General features: G+C 41.1%; 1 protein-coding gene across 2 annotated transcripts in view; it reads left to right on the top strand.

Moving 5' to 3' along the window:
* Positions 1 to 20,988, top strand: part of plod2 (procollagen-lysine, 2-oxoglutarate 5-dioxygenase 2) — a 145,278-nt gene extending 124,290 nt beyond the window's left edge. For both annotated transcript variants that reach the window (XM_031836447.1, XM_031836446.1), the window contains 6 exons: positions 3,956 to 4,069; positions 4,696 to 4,761; positions 5,557 to 5,661; positions 9,919 to 10,065; positions 15,873 to 15,998; positions 19,588 to 20,988. In XM_031836447.1, the coding sequence (XP_031692307.1) occupies positions 3,956 to 4,069; positions 4,696 to 4,761; positions 5,557 to 5,661; positions 9,919 to 10,065; positions 15,873 to 15,998; positions 19,588 to 19,743 (714 nt within the window). In that variant the 3' untranslated portion in view covers positions 19,744 to 20,988. The remainder of the gene's footprint in view (positions 1 to 3,955; positions 4,070 to 4,695; positions 4,762 to 5,556; positions 5,662 to 9,918; positions 10,066 to 15,872; positions 15,999 to 19,587) is intronic.
* Positions 20,989 to 21,755: the final 767 nt, after the last annotated feature.

Below are 21,755 nucleotides of genomic sequence, written 5' to 3'. Positions count from 1 at the left end.
ACCTCCTCACCCCTCCCCTTCCTCACCCCTCCCCTTCCACACCCCTCCCCTTCCACACCCCTCCCCTTCCTCACCCTTCCCCTTCCTCACCCCTCCCCTTCCTCACCCCTCCCTCTAACATGTACCTCCTCACCCCTCCCCTTCCTCACCCCTCCCCTTCCACACCCCTCCCCTTCCTCACCCCTCCCCTTCCACACCCCTCCCCTTCCACACCCCTCCCCTTCCTCACCCCTCCCCTTCCACACCCCTCCCCTTCCTCACCACTCCCCTTCCTCACCCCTCCCCTTCCTCACCCCTCCCCTTCCACACCCCTCCCCTTCCTCACCACTCCCCTTCCTCACCCCTCCCCTTCCTCACCTCTCCCTCCCTCTAACATGTACCTCCTCACCCCTCCCCTTCCTCACCCCTCCCTTCCTCACCCCTCCCTCCCTCTAACATGTACCTCCTCACCCCTCCCCTTCCTCACCCCTCCCCTTCCACACCCCTCCCCTTCCTCACCCCTCCCTTCCACACCCCTCCCCTTCCTCACCCCTCCCCTTCCTCACTCCTCCCCTTCCTCACCCCTCCCCTTCCTCACCCCTCCCCTTCCTCACTCCTCCCCTTCCTCACCCCTCCCCCTCCCCCTCCTCACCGCTCCCTCCCTCTAACATTTACCTCCTCACCCCTCCCCTTCCTCACCCTCCCTCCCTCCCTCTAACATGTACCATCCTCACCCCTCCCCTTCCACACCCCTCCCTCCCTCTAACATGTAACTCCTCACCCCTCCCTCCCTCTAACATGTACCTCCTCACCCCTCCCTCCCTCTAACATGTACCTCCTCACTCCTCCCCTTCCTCACCCCTCCCTCCCTCTAACATGTACCTCCTCACTCCTCCCCTTCCTCACCCCTCCCTCCCTCTAACATGTACCTCCTCACTCCTCCCCTTCCTCACCCCTCCCTCCCTCTAACATGTACCTCCTCACTCCTCGCCTTCTTCACCCCTCCCTCCCTCTAACATGTACCTTCTCACTCCTCCCCTTCCTCACCCCTCCCTCCCTCTAACATGTACCTCCTCACCCCTCCCCTTCCACACCCCTCCCTCCCTCTAACATGTACCTCCTCACCCCTCCCTCCCTCTAACATGTACGTCCTCACCCCTCCCTCCCTCTAACATGTACCTCCTCACTCCTCCCCTTCCTCACCCCTCCCTCTAACATGTACCTCCTCACCCCTCCCTCCCTCTAACATGTACCTCCACACCCCTCCCCTTTCACACCCCTCCCCTTCCTCACCCCTCCCCTTCCACACCCCTCCCCTTCCACACCCCTCCCCTTCCTCACCCCTCCCTCCCTCTAACATGTACCTCCTCACCCCTCCCCCTCCTCACCCCTCCCTCCCTCTAACATGTACCTCCTCACCCCTCCCTCCCTCTAACATGTACCTCCCTCCCTCCCTCTAACATGTACCTCCTCACCCCTCCCCTTCCTCACCCCTCCCCTTCCTCACCCCTCCCATTCCTCACCCCTCTCTCCCTCTAACATGTACCTCCTCACCCCTCCCCTTCCTCACCCCTCCCCTTCCTCACCCCTCCCCTTCCACACCCCTCCCCTTCCTCACCCTTCCCCTTCCTCACCCCTCCCCTTCCTCACCCCTCCCCTTCCACACCCCTCCCCTTCCTCACCCCTCCCCTTCCACATCCCTCCCCTTCCTCACCCCTCCCCTTCCTCACCCCTCCCTCTAACATGTACCTCCTCACCCCTCCCCTTCCACACCCCTCCCCTTCCTCGCCCCTCCCCTTCCACACCCCTCCCTCCCTCTAACATGTACCTCCTCACCCCTCCCCCTCCCTCCCTCTAACATGTACCTCCTCACCCCTCCCTCCCTCCCTCTAACATGTACCTCCTCACCCCTCCCCTTCCTCACCCCTCCCATTCCTCACCCCTCCCTCCCTCTAACATGTACCTCCTCACCCCTCCCCTTCCTCACCCCTCCCCTTCCACACCCCTCCCCTTCCTCACCCTTCCCCTTCCTCACCCCTCCCCTTCCTCACCCCTCCCTTCCACACCCCTCCCCTTCCTCACCCCTCCCCTTCCACACCCCTCCCCTTCCTCACCCCTCCCCTTCCTCACCCCTCCCTCTAACATGTACCTCCTCACCCCTCCCCTTCCACACCCCTCCCCTTCCTCACCCCTCCCCTTCCACACCCCTCCCCTTCCTCACCCCTCCCCTTCCTCACCCCTCCCTCCCTCTAACATGTACCTCCTCACCCCTCCCCTTCCTCACCCCTCCCCTTCCTCACCCCTCCCTCCCTCTAACATGTACCCTCCTCACCCCTCCCCTTCCTCACCCCTCCCCTTCCACACCCCTCCCCTTCCTCACCCCTCCCCTTCCTCACCCCTCCCCTTCCACACCCCTCCCCTTCCTCACCCCTCCCCTTCCTCACTCCTCCCCTTCCTCACCCCTCCCCCTCCTCACCCCTCCCTCCCTCTAACATTTACCTCCTCACCCCTCCCCTTCCTCACCCCTCCCTCCCTCTAACATGTACCCTCCTCACCCCTCCCCTTCCACACCCCTCCCTCCCTCTAACATGTAACTCCTCACCCCTCCCTCCCTCTAACATGTACCTCCTCACCCCTCCCTCCCTCTAACATGTACCTCCTCACTCCTCCCCTTCCTCACCCCTCCCTCCCTCTAACATGTACCTCCTCACTCCTCCCCTTCCTCACCCCTCCCTCCCTCTAACATGTACCTTCTCACTCCTCCCCTTCCTCACCCCTCCCTCCCTCTAACATGTACCTCCTCACCCCTCCCCTTCCACACCCCTCCCTCCCTCTAACATGTACCTCCTCACCCCTCCCTCCCTCTAACATGTACCTCCTCACCCCTCCCTCCCTCTAACATGTACCTCCTCACTCCTCCCCTTCCTCACCCCTCCCTCCCTCTAACATGTACCTCCTCACTCCTCCCCTTCCTCACCCCTCCCTCCCTCCCTCTAACATGTACCTTCTCACTCCTCCCCTTCCTCACCCCTCCCTCCCTCTAACATGTACCTCCTCACCCCTCCCCTTCCACACCCCTCCCTCCCTCTAACATGTACCTCCTCACCCCTCCCTCCCTCTAACATGTACCTCCTCACCCCTCCCTCCCTCTAACATGTATACCTCCTCACCCCTCCCTCCCTCCCTCTAACATGTACCTCCTCACCCCTCCACTTCCTCACCCCTCCCCTTCCACACCCCTCCCCTTTCACACCCCTCCCCTTCCTCACCCCTCCCCTTCCTCACCTCTCCCCTTCCACACCCCTCCCCTTCCTCACCCCTCCCCTTACTCACCCCACCCCTTCCTCACCCCTCCCTCCCTCTAACATGTACTTCCTCACCCCTCCCTCCCTCTAACATGTACCTCCTCACTCCTCCCCTTCCTCACCCCTCCCTCCCTCTAACATGTACCTCCTCACCCCTCCCTCCCTCTAACATGTACCTCCTCACCCCTCCCTCCCTCTAACATGTACCTCCTCACCCCTCCCCTTCCTCACCCCTCCCTCCCTCTAACATGTACCTCCTCACCCCTCCCTCCCTCCCTCTAACATGTACCCTCCTCACCCCTCCCCCTCCTCACCCCTCTCCTTCCTCACCCCTCCATAAATAATCCAGTATTATTTATCAACATGTTTGGTTTCCTGAACACTTAATCATTATGTCAGATAGTGTTCTGGTGAGACATGTCAATCACTATGTTCTGGTGAGACATGTCAATCACTATGTTCTGGTGAGACATGTCAATCACTATGTTCTGGTGAGACATGTCAATCACTATGTTCTGGTGAGACATGTCAATCACTATGTTCTGGTGAGACATGTCAATCACTATGTGGGTACTATTTACCTCTATTATTGTATATGCTTAGAAAACAATCTATTTATGAAACTCTGTCCACTTTGGAAGGCTAATTCTGACTTTCTCTGTCCGCTACAGGGAATGTTCATGTACATCACAAACCGTCATGAGTTTGGAAGGCTAATTTCCACAGCTAACTTTAACACATCACATTACAACAGTGATCTGTGGCAAATATTTGAGAATCCAGTGGTAAGTCCTCATATCCTCCCTGCCTGCTTTTGTTTGGTTTGTATATGTGCGTTTTAAGATATGGTAACCGTGAGATACGGGTACCCTTTGTGTGATTCATTTGTAGTGGTGAAAAATATGACGTAATGTAAACATGCAGTGAACTCTGCTTCGCTGAAAAGGATCTGTGATTTACTGACTGAGAGTTCTGGGTTTTGTCTGGGAGTGTCTGGTGAGAGGGGAGTGTCTGGTGAGAGGGGAGTGTCTGGTGAGAGGGGAGTGTCTGGTGAGAGGGGAGTGTCTGGTGAGAGGGGAGTGTCTGGTGAGAGGGGAGTGTCTGGTGAGAGGGGAGTGTCTGGTGAGAGGGGAGTGTCTGGTGAGAGGGGAGTGTCTGGTAAGAGGAGAGTGTCTGGTGAGAGGAGAGTGTCTGGTGAGAGGGGAGTGTCTGGTGAGAGGGGAGTGTCTGGTGAGAGGGGAGTGTCTGGTAAGAGGAGAGTGTCTGGTGAGAGGAGAGTGTCTGGTGAGAGGAGAGTGTCTGCGAGTGTCTGGTGAGAGGAGAGTGTCTGCGAGTGTCTGGTGAGAGCTGAGTGCCAGAGGATAAGCTGTGAGAGGTATGCAGGTCAGTGAACTCTCTCTCTCTCTCTCAGGACTGGAAGGAGAAATACATCCACCCCAACTACACACGCATCTTCACAGAGAACTACCTAGAAGAGGTGTGTATATCTTAAGTTACAGAGATACAGCCATGTGAAAAGTAAGTGTCTCTAGCCGTGGATCCCAGAGTGAGGTCGTAAGTGACTCAGTACCTGTCTCTAGTGACTCAGTGCCTGTCTCTAGTGACTCAGTGCCTGTCTCTAGTGACTCAGTACCTGTCTCTAGTGACTCAGTACCTGTCTCTAGTGACTCAGTACCTGTCTCTAGTGACTCAGTACCTGTTTCTAGTGACTCAGTGCCTGTCTCTAGTGACTCAGTACCTGTTTCTAGTGACTCAGTGCCTGTCTCTAGTGACTCAGTGCCTGTCTCTAGTGACTCAGTGCCTGTCTCTAGTGACTCAGTACCTGTCTCTAGTGACTCAGTACCTGTCTCTAGTGACTCAGTACCTGTCTCTAGTGACTCAGTACCTGTTTCTAGTGACTCAGTACCTGTCTCTAGTGACTCAGTACCTGTCTCTAGTGACTCAGTACGTTTCTAGTGACTCAGTACATGTTTCTAGTGACTCAGTACCTGTCTCTAGTGACTCAGTGCCTGTTTCTAGGGACTCAGTGCCTGTCTCTAGTGACTCAGTACCTGTTTCTAGTGACTCAGTGCCTGTCTCTAGTGACTCAGTACCTGTCTCTAGTGACTCAGTACCTGTCTCTAGTGACTCAGTACCTGTCTCTAGCCGTGGATCCCAGAGTGAGGTCCTCAGTGACTCAGTAAGTGTCTCTATTCGTGGACGTGTCTCTAGCTCATCTCTCTGTTTCTCCTAAAACTCTGTAGTTCTAACTGTCTGTGTCGGTCTCCTCTAGCCATGTCCAGATGTGTTCTGGTTCCCGGTCTTCACGGAGCGGGCCTGTGATGAGCTGGTGGAGGAGATGGAACACTATGGGTCCTGGTCTGGAGGCAACCACGAGGTCAGAGGTCAAACGTAGCACATAGTACATACTGTAAAGTGATTAATAACATAGTACATACTGTAAGGTTATGTGGTGGTCAACCTATAGGTCTTCAGTGTGTGAACCTATAGACTTTCAGTGGTGAACCTATAGGCCTTCAGTGGTGAACCTATAGGTCTTCAGTGTGTGAACCTATAGACTTTCAGTGGTGAACCTATAGGCCTTCAGTGGTGAACCTATAGGTCTTCGGTGGTGAACCTATAGGTCTTCAGTGGTGAACCTATAGGCCTTCAGTGGTGAACCTATAGACTTTCAGTGGTGAACCTATAGACCTTCAGTGGTGAACCTATAGATCTTCAGTGGTGAACCTATAGGCCTTCAGGGGTGAACCTAAAGGCCTTCAGGGGTGAACCTATAGGCCTTCAGGGGTGAACCTATAGGCCTTCAGGGGTGAACCTATAGGCCTTCAGGGGTGAACCTATATGCCTTCAGTGGTGAACCTATAGGTCTTCAGTTTGTGAACCTATAGACCTTCAGTGGTGAACCTATAGACCTTCAGTGGTGAACCTATAGACCTTCAGTGGTGAACCTATAGACCTTCAGTGGTGAACCTATAGACCTTCAGTGGTGAACCTATAGACCTTCAGTGGTGAACCTATAGGCCTTCAGTGGTGAACCTATAGGCCTTCAGTGGTGAACCTATAGACCTTCAGTTTGTGAACCTATAGACCTTCAGTGGTGAACCTATAGACCTGCAGTGGTGAACCTATAGGCCTTCAGGGGTGAACCTATAGACCTTCAGGGGTGAACCTATAGGCCTTCAGGGGTGAACCTATAGACCTTCAGGGGTGAACCTATAGGCCTTCAGGGGTGAACCTATATGCCTTCAGTGGTGAACCTATAGGTCTTCAGTTTGTGAACCTATAGACCTTCAGTGGTGAACCTATAGACCTTCAGTGGTGAACCTATAGACCTTCAGTGGTGAACCTATAGACCTTCAGTGGTGAACCTATAGACCTTCAGTGGTGAACCTATAGGTCTTCAGTGGTGAACCTATAGACCTTCAGTGGTGAACCTATAGGTCTTCGGTTTGTGAACCTATAGGTCTTCGGTTTGTGAACCTATAGGCCTTCAGGGGTGAACCTATTTTATTTTATTTTATTTCACCTTTATTTAACCAGGTAGGCTAGTTGAGAACAAGTTCTCATTTGCAACTGCGACCTGGCCAAGATAAAGCATAGCAGTGTGAGCAGACAACACAGAGTTACACATGGAGTAAACAATTAACAAGTCAATAACACAGTAGAAAACAAAGGGGGAGTCTATATACAATGTGTGCAAAAGGCATGAGAATTAGGCAAATAATTACAATTTTGCAGATTAACACTGGAGTGATGAATGATCAGATGGTCATGTACAGGTAGAGATATTGGTGTGCAAAAGAGCAGAAAAGTAAATAAATAAAAACAGTATGGGGATGAGGTAGGTGAAAAAGGGTGGGCTATTTACCAATAGACTATGTACAGCTGCAGCGATCGGTTAGCTGCTCAGATAGCTGATGTTTGAAGTTGGTGAGGGAGATAAAAGTCTCTAACTTCAGCGATTTTTGCAATTCGTTCCAGTCACAGGCAGCAGAGTACTGGAACGAAAGGCGGCCAAATGAGGTGTTGGCTTTAGGGATGATCAGTGAGATACACCTGCTGGAGCGCGTGCTACGGATGGGTGTTGCCATCGTGACCAGTGAGCTGAGATAAGGCGGAGCTTTACCTAGCATGGACTTGTAGATGACCTGGAGCCAGTGGGTCTGGCGACGAATATGTAGCGAGGGCCAGCCGACTAGAGCATACAAGTCGCAGTGGTGGGTAGTATAAGGTGCTTTAGTGACAAAACGGATGGCACTGTGATAGACTGCATCCAGTTTGCTGAGTAGGGTGTTGGAAGCCATTTTGTAGATGACATCGCCGAAGTCGAGGATCGGTAGGATAGTCAGTTTTACTAGGGTAAGCTTGGCGGCGTGAGTGAAGGAGGCTTTGTTGCGGAATAGAAAGCCGACTCTTGATTTGATTTTCGATTGGAGAAATGTTTGATATGAGTCTGGAAGGAGAGTTTGCAGTCTAGCCAGACCTATAGACCTATAGACCTTCAGTGTGTGAACCTATAGGTCTTCAGTGGTGAACCTATAGGCCTTCCGTGGTGAACCTATAGATCATCAGTGGTGAACCTATAGGTCTTCAGTGTGTGAACCTATAGACCTTCAGTGGTGAACCTATAGACCTTCAGTGGTGAACCTATAGACCTTCAGTGTGTGAACCTATAGGCCTTCCGTGGTGAACCACATAATGATTCTGAAAGGACGGCAACCGTTATACCAGCGCTCTCAGCGCTCTCAACACTAAGGGCCAGTAGTGTAGTGGAGGGTAAACACTAAGGGCCAGTGGGGTAGTGGTGTAGTGGAGGGTAAACACTAAGGGCCAGTAGTGTAGTGGTGTAGTGGAGGGTAAACACTAAGGGCCAGTGGTGTAGTGGAGTGTAAACACTAAGGGTCAGTGGTGTAGTGGAGGGTAAACACTAAGGGCCAGTGGTGTAGTGGAGGGTAAACACTAAGGGCCAGTGGTGTAGTGGTGTAGTGGAGGGTAACACTAAGGGTCAGTGGGGTAGTGGTGTAGTGGAGGGTAAACACTAAGGGCCAGTGGGGTAGTGGTGTAGTGGAGGGTAAACACTAAGGGCCAGTAGTGTAGTGGTGTAGTGGAGGGTAAACACTAAGGGCCAGTGGTGTAGTGGAGTGTAAACACTAAGGGTCAGTGGTGTAGTGGAGGGTAAACACTAAGGGCCAGTGGTGTAGTGGAGGGTAAACACTAAGGGTCAGTGGGGTAGTGGTGTAGTGGAGGGTAAACACTAAGGGCCAGTAGTGTAGTGGTGTAGTGGAGTGTAAACACTAAGGGCCAGTGGTGTAGTGGAGGGTAAACACTAAGGGCCAGTGGTGTAGTGGAGGGTAAACACTAAGGGTCAGTGGGGTAGTGGTGTAGTGGAGGGTAAACACTAAGGGTCAGTGGTGTAGTGGTGTAGTGGAGGGTAAACACTAAGGGCCAGTGGTGTAGTGGAGGGTAAACACAGGTATAAACCGAATACCCACTTTAGTTTCAGTGGGCTTTGCCTATACTCACTTCTTAAACCCTTCTGGTGCTATCAAAGTAGTGCAGCGGAGGTTTACAATGTATCAGTCATGTAGTACAATAGAGAAATCATGGTCAAAGTAGCCTACACAATCGCCAAGACAGTGAAATATATTCACATGCGTGCAGCACACACACACACACACACACACACAGCCTAGTTTCAGCTGAATATCATCTGCAGGCAGTAAGAGTGTTCAGCTCTCAGCTGGTTCTGGCATGGAGCAGCTCACAGAAGAAGCCGGAAAGACTTTTCAACTTATATCTACCAGTAAATGCTAACTAAGGCAACAATGGGTATGGAAACCAGGCATTGATAAAGTTTAGTCTGAAGTGTTGGTTAGTAGGCTATTTGTGATGCGCAATTGTCATCATGCACGGTTTTCATCAGGGGCGAAGACTGTACATGGATGGGTCTGGGTGTACACAGGCCGACCCAATGGGGAGCCAGGCCCTGACAGGCCCACCCAATCAGATTGATGTTTGTTTTGAATTTAGACCATCATTTCTATTAAAAATAGTGTGATTTTGAGTGTGGAAATCTGAAATACCTATTGGAAAACAGGATTTTTCACACAGGGTGCCTTTCCTTTGCTGGGATGGCTGTTTGGGAACTTTTTTTTGCTAAATTAGAGTTTACCTCCACTTCTCCAGGCTCCACTACACCACTGCATAGGGCTGATGGAATGACAGCAGTCACACACAGCATAATGTTAAAGGATAACCAGTCCATAATCTTGGCCATAATGAGCCTATACTCACGTCTTAATCCCTACTGGTGCGTATCGAAGTAGTGTAGTGGACGTATTCACACAGCGCGCAGCACACAACACAATAACACAACCATTAAGCATTGAGATCTCTGGTGAATTCTTAGCCTGTGGGTCATCAGGTTGGTGTCTGCTGAGTCAAGTCATTCATCTTCAAAGGGACCGGTTTAAACCCACCCACCACTCATCCCTCATCATCCCTCATCACCCCTAACCATCACCCTGGAGATAGCAGTCACACACACACAATCACACAGAAACAGAGGAGGACGAGGTTCTGGCTAATATGTTCCGTCGCTGTTCTCTTGTTTCCTGGTCTCTCTTCCAATCAGGACAAGCGGATCACTGGCGGCTATGAGACCGTGCCGACTGATGACATCCACATGAAGCAGATCGGTTACGATAAGGAGTGGCTACACTTCATCAGAGAGTTCATATCCCCCGTCACTCTCAAAGTCTTCTCCGGATACTACACCAAGGTATGCAATGATACAACTACTGTTAGATCATCTATTATATTATATTACATCATCTATTAAATTACATCAACTATTATATTACATCATCTATTATATTACATCAACTATTATATTACATCAACTATTATATTACATCTATTATATTGTATTACATAATCTATTAAATTACATCAACTATTATATTACACCTATTATATTACATCTATTATATTACATCAACTATTATATTACATCAACTATTATATTACATCATCTATTATATTACATCAACTATTATATTACATCATCTATTATATTACATCAACTATTCTATTACATCTATTATATTACACCATCTTTTATATTACATTTCATCATCTATTATATTACATCAACTATTATATTACATCAACTATTCTATTACATCAACTATTCTATTACATCTATTATATTACACCATCTTTTATATTACATTTCATCATCTATTATATTACATCAACTATTATATTACATCAACTATTATATTAAATCTATTATATTACATCAACTATTATATTCCATCATCTATTATATTACATGTTAGATATTCTATTATATTACATCAACTATTATGTTATATTACATCATCTATTATATTACATCTATTATATTACATCAACTATTTTATTACATTACATTATCTATTATATTAGATCAACTAATATATTGCATATATTATATTACATCAACTATTATATTACATCTATTATATTACATAAACTATTATATTACATCTATTATATTACATCAACTATTATATTACATCTATTATATTACATCAACTATTATATTACATCTATTATATTACATCTATTATATTACATCTATTATATTACATCAACTATTATATTACATCAGTTTTATTACATCTATTACATTACATCAAACATTATTTTGCATCAACTAATATATTACATCTATTATATTACATCAACTATTATATTACATCTATTATATTACATCAACTATTATATTACATCTATTATATTACATCAACTATTATATTACATCTATTATATTACATCTATTATATTACATCAACTATTATATTACATCTATTACATTACATCAAACATTATTTTGCATCAACTATTCTATTACATAATCTATTATTAGATATTCTATTATATTACATAATCTATTATTAGATATTCTATTATATTACATAATCTATTATTAGATATTCTATTATATTACATCATCTATTATTAGATATTCTATTATATTACATCATCTATTATTAGATATTCTATTATATTACATAATCTATTATTAGATATTCTATTATATTACATAATCTATTATTAGATATTCTATTATATTACATCATCTATTATTAGATATTCTATTATATTACATCATCTATTATTAGATATTCTATTATATTACATAATCTATTATTAGATATTCTATTATATTACATAATCTATTATTAGATATTCTATGATATTACATCATCTATTATTACATATTCTATTATATTACATCATCTATTATGAGATATTATATTATATTAACATCATCTATTATGAGATATTCTATTAAATAATCTATTATATTACATCAATTAATATATTACATCTATTCTATTACAACCATCAACTAATATATTACATCTATTTTATTACAAACTATTCTATTACATCATCTATTGTATTACATAATCTATTATAGTACATGTATTATATTACATTATATATTACATTACATCATCTATTATATTATATCAACTATTCAATTACATCATCTATTATATTACCATACATAATCTATTATATTACATCAACTATTATGTTACAATACAAACTATGATATTACATAATCTATTGTATTACATAATCTATTATAGTACTTGTATATTACATCAAGAATTATATTACATCATCTATTATATTACATCATCTATTATATTACATCAACTATGATATTACATAATCTATTGTATTACATAATCTATTATAGTACTTGTATTATATTACATCAATAATTATATTACATCAAGTATTATATTACATCAACTATTATATTACATCAAGTATTATATTACATCTATTACATTACATCAACTATTATATTACATCAACTATTATATTACATCAACTATTATATTACATCTATTACGTTACATCAACTTCTACACCTGCATTGCTTGCTGTTTGGGGTTTTAGGCTGGGTTTCTGTACAGCACTTTGAGATATCAGCTGATGTACGAAGGGCTATATAAATACATTTGATTTGATTATATCTATTGTATTACATAATCTATTATAGTACTTGTATATTACATCAAGAATTATATTACATAATCTATTATATTACATAATCTATTATATTACATCATCTATTATATTACATCAACTATGATATTACATAATCTATTATATTACATAATCTATTATATTACAACTATTATATTACATCAACTATTATATTACATCAACTATTATATTACATCAACTATTATATTACATAATCTATTATATTACATCTATTATATTACATCAACTATTATATTACATCAACTATTATATGACAAAAACTATTATTACATAATCTATTATATTACAAAATCTATTATTACATCCACTAGTATATTACATCAACAATTCTCTATAGTATTATATTACATCATCTTATGTTACATCTATTATATTATATATATTAAATTACATCAACTATTATATTACATAATTTATTAAATTACATCAGCTATTATATTACATCATATATTAAATTACATCAACTATTATATTACATAATTTATTAAATTACATCAACTATTATATTACATCAACTATTATATTACATCAACTATTAAATTACATAATCTATTATACTACAAACTATTATATTATATAACTATTATATTACATCATCTATTATATTACATCTTCTGTTTTATTACATCATCTATTATATTACATCTATTATATTACTTCAACTTTACACTACATCTTTTATATTACATATTATATTACATCTATTATATTACATCATCTATTATAACATAAAATATGATGTAATATAATAGATATAATATAATAGATGTAATATAAAATATGTAGTGTAATAGTTGATATAATATATGATGTAATATAACAACTATTACACTACACCTTTTATTACATCTATTATATTATATCTATTATATTACATCATCTGTTATATTACATCTATTATATTATATCAACTACTTCATTACATAATCTATTATATTACATAATCTATTATATTACATAATCTATTAAATTACATCAACTATTAAATTACATCAACTATTCTATTACATCTATTATATTACACCATCTTTTATATTACATTTCATCATCTATTATATTACATCAACTATTATATTACATCAACTATTATATTACATCTATTATATTACATCAACTATTATATTACATCATCTATTATATTACATGTTAGATATTCTATTATATTACATCAACTATTATGTTATATTACATCATCTATTATATTACATCTATTATATTACATCAACTATTTTATTACATTACATTATCTATTATATTAGATCAACTAATATATTGCATATATTATATTACATCAACTATTATATTACATCTATTATATTACATAAACTATTATATTACATCTATTATATTACATCAACTATTATATTACATCTATTATATTACATCAATTAATATATTACATCTATTCTATTACACCATCAACTAATATATTACATCTATTTTATTACAAACTATTCTATTACATCATCTATTGTATTACATAATCTATTATAGTACATGTATTATATTACATTATATATTACATTACATCATCTATTATATTATATCAACTATTCAATTACATCATCTATTATATTACCATACATAATCTATTATATTACATCAACTATTATGTTACAATACAAACTATGATATTACATAATCTATTGTATTACATAATCTATTATAGTACTTGTATATTACATCAAGAATTATATTACATCATCTATTATATTACATCATCTATTATATTACATCAACTATGCTATTACATAATCTATTGTATTACATAATCTATTATAGTACTTGTATATTACATCAAGAATTATATTACATAATCTATTATATTACATCATCTATTATATTACATAATCTATTATATTACATCAACTATGATATTACATAATCTATTGTATTACATAATCTATTATAGTACTTGTATTATATTACATCAATAATTATATTACATCAAGTATTATATTACATCAACTATTATATTACATCAACTATTATATTACATCTATTACATTACATCAACTATTATATTACATCAACTATTATATTACATCAACTATTATATTACATCTATTACGTTACATCAACTTCTACACCTGCATTGCTTGCTGTTTGGGGTTTTAGGGCTGGGTTTCTGTACAGCACTTTGAGATATCAGCTGATGTACGAAGGGCTATATAAATACATTTGATTTGATTATATCTATTGTATTACATAATCTATTATAGTACTTGTATATTACATCAAGAATTATATTACGTAATCTATTATATTACATCATCTATTATATTACATCAACTATTATATTACATCAACTATTATATTACATCAACTATTATATTACATAATCTATTATATTACATCTATTATATTACATCAACTATTATATTACATCAACTATTATATTACATCAACTATTATATTACATCAACTATTATATTACATCAACTATTATATTACATAATCTATTATATTACATCTATTATATTACATCAACTATTATATTACATCAACTATTATATGACAAAAACTATTATTACATAATCTATTATATTACAAAATCTATTATTACATCCACTAGTATATTACATCAACAATTCTCTATAGTATTATATTACATCATCTTATGTTACATCTATTATATTATATATATTATATTACATCATATATTAAATTACATCAACTATTATATTACATAATTTATTAAATTACATCAGCTATTATATTACATCATATATTAAATAATTTATTAAATTACATCAACTATTATATTACATCAACTATTATATTACATCAACTATTAAATTACATAATCTATTATACTACAAACTATTATATTATATAACTATTATATTACATCTTCTGTTTTATTACATCATCTATTATATTACATCTATTATATTACTTCAACTTTACACTACATCTTTTATATTACATATTATATTACATCTATTATATTACATCATCTATTATAATATAAAATATGATGTAATATAATAGATATAATATAATAGATGTAATATAAAATATGTAGTGTAATAGTTGATATAATATATGATGTAATATAACAACTATTACACTACACCTTTTATTACATCTATTATATTACATCATCTGTTATATTACATCTATTATATTATATCAACTACTTCATTACATAATCTATTATATTACATAATCTATTATATTACATAATCTATTATATTACATAAACTTATGTTACCTTATTTATTATATTTCATATTTTTTATTACATAATCTATTATATTACATAATCTATTATATTACATAATCTATTATAGCAGTGCATGATGATAAATGCGTATCACAAATAGCCTACTAACCAACATTTCAGACTAAACTTTTTAATCCCATCCAGATCTGTTGTACAATGTTTAATTGATTGTAGGTTCACATAAGGATGATCTAAGAGATGGGCTTAACTTCACATAAGGATGATCTAAGAGATGTTGAAAGATATTTCTGTAAATGTGTGATTTGGGCTGTTCTACACAGGGCTATGCAGTGATGAACTTCGTAGTGAAGTACACCCCCGGCAGACAGGCCTACCTGAGACCTCATCACGACTCCTCCACATTCACCATCAATGTTGCTCTCAACAGCAAAGGAACTGACTTCCAGGTAAGACATTGTTCTGAATGTCAAAACAGGAAGTGACTTCCAGGTAAGACTTTGTACTGAATGTCAAAACAGGAACTGACTTCCAGGTAAGACATTGTACTGAATGTCAAAACAGGAACTGACTTCTAGGTAAGACATTGTTCTGAATGTCAAAACAGGAACTGACTTCTAGGTAAGACATTGTTCTGAATGTCAAAACAAGAACTGACTCCCAGGTAAAACATTGTTCTGAATGTCAAAACAGGAACTGACTTCTAGGTAAGACATTGTTCTGAATGTCAAAACAGGAACTGACTCCAACCCTGAGTAATCCCTCCCTCTCATTTTAGACACAATTGCTCAGTATGGCAAGTTTTCAGGTTATAAGATCAATTTTAACAAATCCACTGTCTGCCCTCTCAATATTACACTCACCAGCTCTATGAAGACACTTTGTCCTTTCCAATGGAAAACACAGGGGTTTCAATACCTCGGGATCTTCATAACACCAGATCTGAATAGCCTTTTTAAGGAAAATTATCTTCCACTCCTGGATCGAATCAAGAACGATCTCCAATCCTGGATCTCCCTCCCAATTAGCTTAGTAGGAAGAATTAATGTAATCCGTATGAACGTCCTCCCTAGACTGAACTACTTATTTCAGATGCTCCCATGCTATCTCCCAGTTTCCTTCTCCTCCCTAGACTGAACTACTTATTTCAGATGCTCCCATGCTATCTCCCAGTTTCCTTCTTCAAAACAACTAACCAAAGCATCACCAAATTTATATGGGGCAATAAAAAACCTAGGATCAAGTTTTCCACTCTATCGAAACCTGAATCTAAGGGTGGTCTTGCCCTTCCCTCCCTTCAATTGTACTACTGGTCTGCCCAAATCCGCAACATGCTAACATGGATCACAAACAGACAAGAGTCAACGTGGATTCAGATAGAAGCCCAATCCTGTGGTTCATTGCCCTTAAGCTCAATTATATTCATTAATAACTTTAGTGAAGTGGGCAACATAGCCAAAACCTTTGTGATTTACAGCACCCTACTAGCGTGGAGGGACTGTAAGAAATACCTGGGCATTTCCTCCCAAATATGTTCTCACTCGCCTATAGTAGGCAACCCAGACTTGCCAAAAGCCCTGAGGGATGCCAACTTTAATCTTTGGCATACTCTAGGAATCAGGACCTTTTCAGACCTGTTTCATCAGAAAACCACTACACTGAAATCCTTTCAAGAGCTCTGCAGTGAATTCGATGTGCCAAGATCCCATTTTTTTTTAAATATCTTCAAATTAGACATTAATTTCCTCATTTACCTCCAAGAGGAGGTTTAGAACTCAGTTGAATGAAGTTGAAGCCCTTCTTGTCACAGCACAATCCATTAAAGGCAAAATATCTTACATCTATAGACTCCTTTCTGAGAAAGGAAGCTCCTCCTTTACTCCTTTGAAAATAATCTGGGAAAAGGACCTTGGTCTGACTATCAGTGATGAGTTATGGGCGGAGGTTTGCGACAGGGTATACTGCTCCTCTACCAGTGTAAAAATGAAAGAATCTAATTACATTTTTTTTTACAAATTTTATTATACTCCTTTGAGACTCCATAGAATGAAAACAGATATGTCTCCTAACTGTAAAATATGTACCTCTGAAAGTGGAACCTATATGCATGTATTTTGGAGCTGTAGAGAGATCTGTACATACTGCTGCACAGGAAATACTAGAGATACAGTTTGATATGACCCCGTGTATCTATCTTCTTAATGCCCAGCAGGACTTTGATCTTGATCCTGACAGAGAAAATTAGCTTTCTTCCTCTTGAAAAGCTCACTTATGACCTCCACAAGAGACAGCCCAAGTTTGATAGACTCTGGTCTCCACTATTCAACTATATTTCAAACTGGACAGAGTGAACGGGGTGACTAGGGAAATACGCAGATACATGTTGTGTAAGGTACTGTAAAACCTAAAAACGAATTATTGGCCCGTCGTATCAGCGAATGCTTGATATAGCTGATAAGAACATTGATAGTGCTACTGAATGTCAAAACAGGAACTGACTTCTAGGTAAAACATTGTACTGAATGTCAAAACAAAAGTCAATTTATCTCATGTCCACAGTAGAGCAATGAAAATATACAGTTACACACAGATATTCACTGGGTGCTGTTCTCTCCCTCCCTCTCCCTCTCCCGTTCTCTCTCCCGCTCCTGTTCTCTCTCTCCCTCCCTCTCCCGTTCTCTCTCCCGCTCCTGTTCTCTCTCTCTCTCTCCCTCTCCCGTTCTCTCTCCCTCCCTCTCCCGTTCTCTCTCCCGCTCCTGTTCTCTCTCTCTCTCCCTCTCCCGTTCTCTCTCTCTCCCTCCCTCTCCCGTTCTCTCTCTCTCTCTCTCCCTCTCCCGTTCTCTCTCTCTCCCTCCTCTCCCGTTCTCCTCTCTCTCCCTCCCTCTCCCGTTCTCTCTCTCCCTCCCTCTCCCGTTCCTCTCTCTCCCTCCCTCTTCCTGTTCTCTCCCTCCCTCTCCCGTTCTCTCTCTCTCTCTCCCTCTCCCGTTCTCTCTCCCTCTCCCGTTCACTCTCTCTCTCTCTCCCTCTCCCGTTCTCTCTCTCTCTCTCCCTCTCCCGTTCTCTCTCTCTCTCCCTCTCCCGTTCTCTCTCTCCCTCCCTCTTCCCATTCTCTCTCTCTCCCTCTCCTGTTCTCGCACTCTCTCCCTCTCCTGTTCTCTCTCTCTCTCTCCCTCTCCTGTTCTCTCTCTCTCCCTCTCCCGTTCTCTCTCTCTCTCTCTCCTGTTCTCTCACTCTCTCCCTCTCCTGTTCTCTCTCTCTCTCCCTCTCCCGTTCTCTCTCTCTCCCTCTCCTGTTCTCTCTCTCTCTCCCGCTCCTGTTCTCTCTCTCTCTCCCTCTCCCGTTCTCTCTCTCTCCCTCTCCTGTTCTCTCTCTCTCTCCCGCTCCTGTTCTCTCTCTCTCTCTCCCGTTCTCTCTCCCGCTCCTGTTCTCTCTCTCTCTCTCTCTCTCCCGTTCTCTCTCCCTGTCCCGTTCTCTCTCCCTCTCCTGTTCTCTCTCCCTCTCCCTCTCCTGTTCTCTCTCTCTCTCCCGTTCTCTCCCTCTCCCGTTCTCTCTCTCTCTCCCTCTCCCGTTCTCTCTCTCTCCCTCTCCCGTTCTCTCTCTCTCCCTCTCCCGTTCTCTCTCTCTCTCCCTCTCCCGTTCTCTCTCTTTCTCTCTCTCTCCCTCTCCCTCTCCGTTCTCTCTCTTTCTCTCTCTCTCCCTCTCCCTCTCCCGTTCTCTCTCTCTCCCTCTCCTGTTCTCTCTCTCTCCCTCTCCCGTTCTCTCTCTATCCCTCTCCCGTTCTCTCTCTCTCCCTCTCCCGTTCTCTCTCTCTCCCTCTCCCGTTCTCTCTCTCTCTCCCTCTCCCGTTCTCTCTCTCTCTCCCTCTCCCGTTCTCTCTCTTTCCCTCTCCCCCCTCTCTCTCTCTCCCTCTCCCTCTCCCGTTCTCTCTCTCTCCCTCTCCCGTTCTCTCTCTCTCCCTCTCCCGTTCTCTCTCTCTCCCTCTCCCGTTCTCTCTCTCTCCCTCTCCCGTTCTCTCTCCCTCTCCCGTTCTCTCTCCAGGGTGGCGGCTGTCGGTTCCACAGGTATAACTGCTCCGTAGATTCCCCTAGGAAGGGATGGAGTTTCATGCACCCAGGCCGTCTGACACACCTCCACGAAGGCCTGCCCACCACCAACGGAACACGCTACATCGCTGTCTCCTTCATCGACCCTTGAACCTTACACTCTACACTAGCATTTTATCAGGTTTCGTTTTTTTGTTTTCGTTGTTGTTTTTGTTGTTCATTTGATCTGGGATTTTTTTTGTCTTAATGATGCAGTGCCTTATTGATGTTGTCATCGTGACATTTTACGGATGCAATTTACTGTACCCCCCCCCCCCCAAAAAAACCAACATGTTTTGTTGTTGTTGAAAAGAACAAAAGACTGCAAAGAAATTGTAGGAAAGGTCATGCCAGAGTCAGACAATCACCTTCATTTGAAACTCTCTGTCAAACAGAGAACAGAGTGCCTTAACATGATGACTGTAATTCACCATCTGCATTTCAGGTCAAATATAGTAGAGCCTTCATACTTCACATCACTCAGACTTGAATCATTCTAATCAATTAGTCAGTTGACCCATACTCCTAACCAATTAATGAGTAATCCTACCCACAATCCTAATCAATTTGTCAGTAATCCCACCCATATTCCTGATAAATGTGTTAGTAATCCCACACATAATCCTGAACAATTAGTCAGTAATCCCACCCATAATCCCAAACAATTAGTCAGTAATCCCACCCATAATCCTGATACATTTGTCAGTAATCCCACCCATAATCCTGTGAATTTGTCAGTAATCCCACCCATAATCCCAAACAATTAGTCACTAATCCCACACATAATCCTGATGAATTAGTCAGTAATCCCACCCATAATCCTGATGAATTAGTCAGTAATCCCACCCATAATCCTGATAAATTAGTCAGTAATCCCACCCATAACCTAAAGGAAATATGTGTTAATGGTTATTCTGCCAACAGGCAGCTTGTTTTAACCATTTTAGATCGGTTACCTGTTTGTATGGTTAACCTGTACTTTAAAGTGTAGTTTTAAAACCATTGTCCATCCATGTTCTGTCCACCCATTTTCAGAACATTGGGTTGCAGTTTGTTACCTGATGTTAATACGACCGACATGCCCAAAGATATATATATTATTATTATTATTGCACACCAGATAAAAACATTAATTACAGCAGAATTGAATATGAATTCTGGTTGAATGAAGTTGGAAATTGTCAAAAATGTTTTACTTGAAATGTTTTTTTTTTTACATCGTAGGACAACATCACAGGAGATGTTTACTTTCTCTGAAAGTTGTTTGTGAATGAACTTTGAACCTCAGCCAGTTCAAGTGCTTAACTTATTGTGAAATGGATGGAACCGTAATAAAGTTGGAAAAAACAAACATGAATAGTGTTTGTTTTTTAAACTTCCATCAGTCACATTGTCTTTTGAGAATTGAAAGACTCAACCGTAGAGTAGGACGAGTGAAGAACAAAGCCTGACATTTTCCCCCTCTATTGTAAGATGAACTTCTATTATCTTGAAGCCATCCGTCAAAACCATTCAATTCTCCTTTTCTCTGCATTGTTTCAATAAAACCAACTTCGGAAAGAATTAAGACACAAATACACACTGAATTACACACTGAATTACACACCGAATTACACACTGAAATACACAGGGAAATACACACATATTTACATACAGCCACAAGGAGCCTATAACCTACCTACTGTAACGGCTTTCGTCTTCTGAGGAGGAGTAGCAAGGATCGGACCAATACGCAGTGTGGTAAGTGTTCATCTTGGTTTTTAATAACAATAATGAACACTGAACAAAACAATAAACAACAACGTGAAAAACAAAACCAGAAACAGTTCCGTGTGGAACAAAACAACGGAAAACAAACACTCACAAAACACAAGTAGGGAAAGACTACCTAAGTATGATTCTCAATCAGAGACAACTAACGACACCTGCCTCTGATTGAGAACCATACCAGGCCAAACACAAAAACAACATAGAAAACGGAACATAGACAACCCACCCAACTCACGCCCTGACTAAAATAAAGACAAATCAAAGGAACCAAGTTCAGAACGTGACCTGATCTGTAGCAGTATGTCCAATCAGCTGTTGCTGTCATGACTAAAGGTCAGTTAACCCTCTCATCAC

This window comes from Oncorhynchus kisutch, linkage group LG11 (genome assembly GCF_002021735.2).
Source record: "Oncorhynchus kisutch isolate 150728-3 linkage group LG11, Okis_V2, whole genome shotgun sequence".
Taxonomy (NCBI): Eukaryota; Metazoa; Chordata; class Actinopteri; order Salmoniformes; family Salmonidae; genus Oncorhynchus; species Oncorhynchus kisutch.
This window is presented reverse-complemented; position numbering and strand designations above follow the sequence as displayed.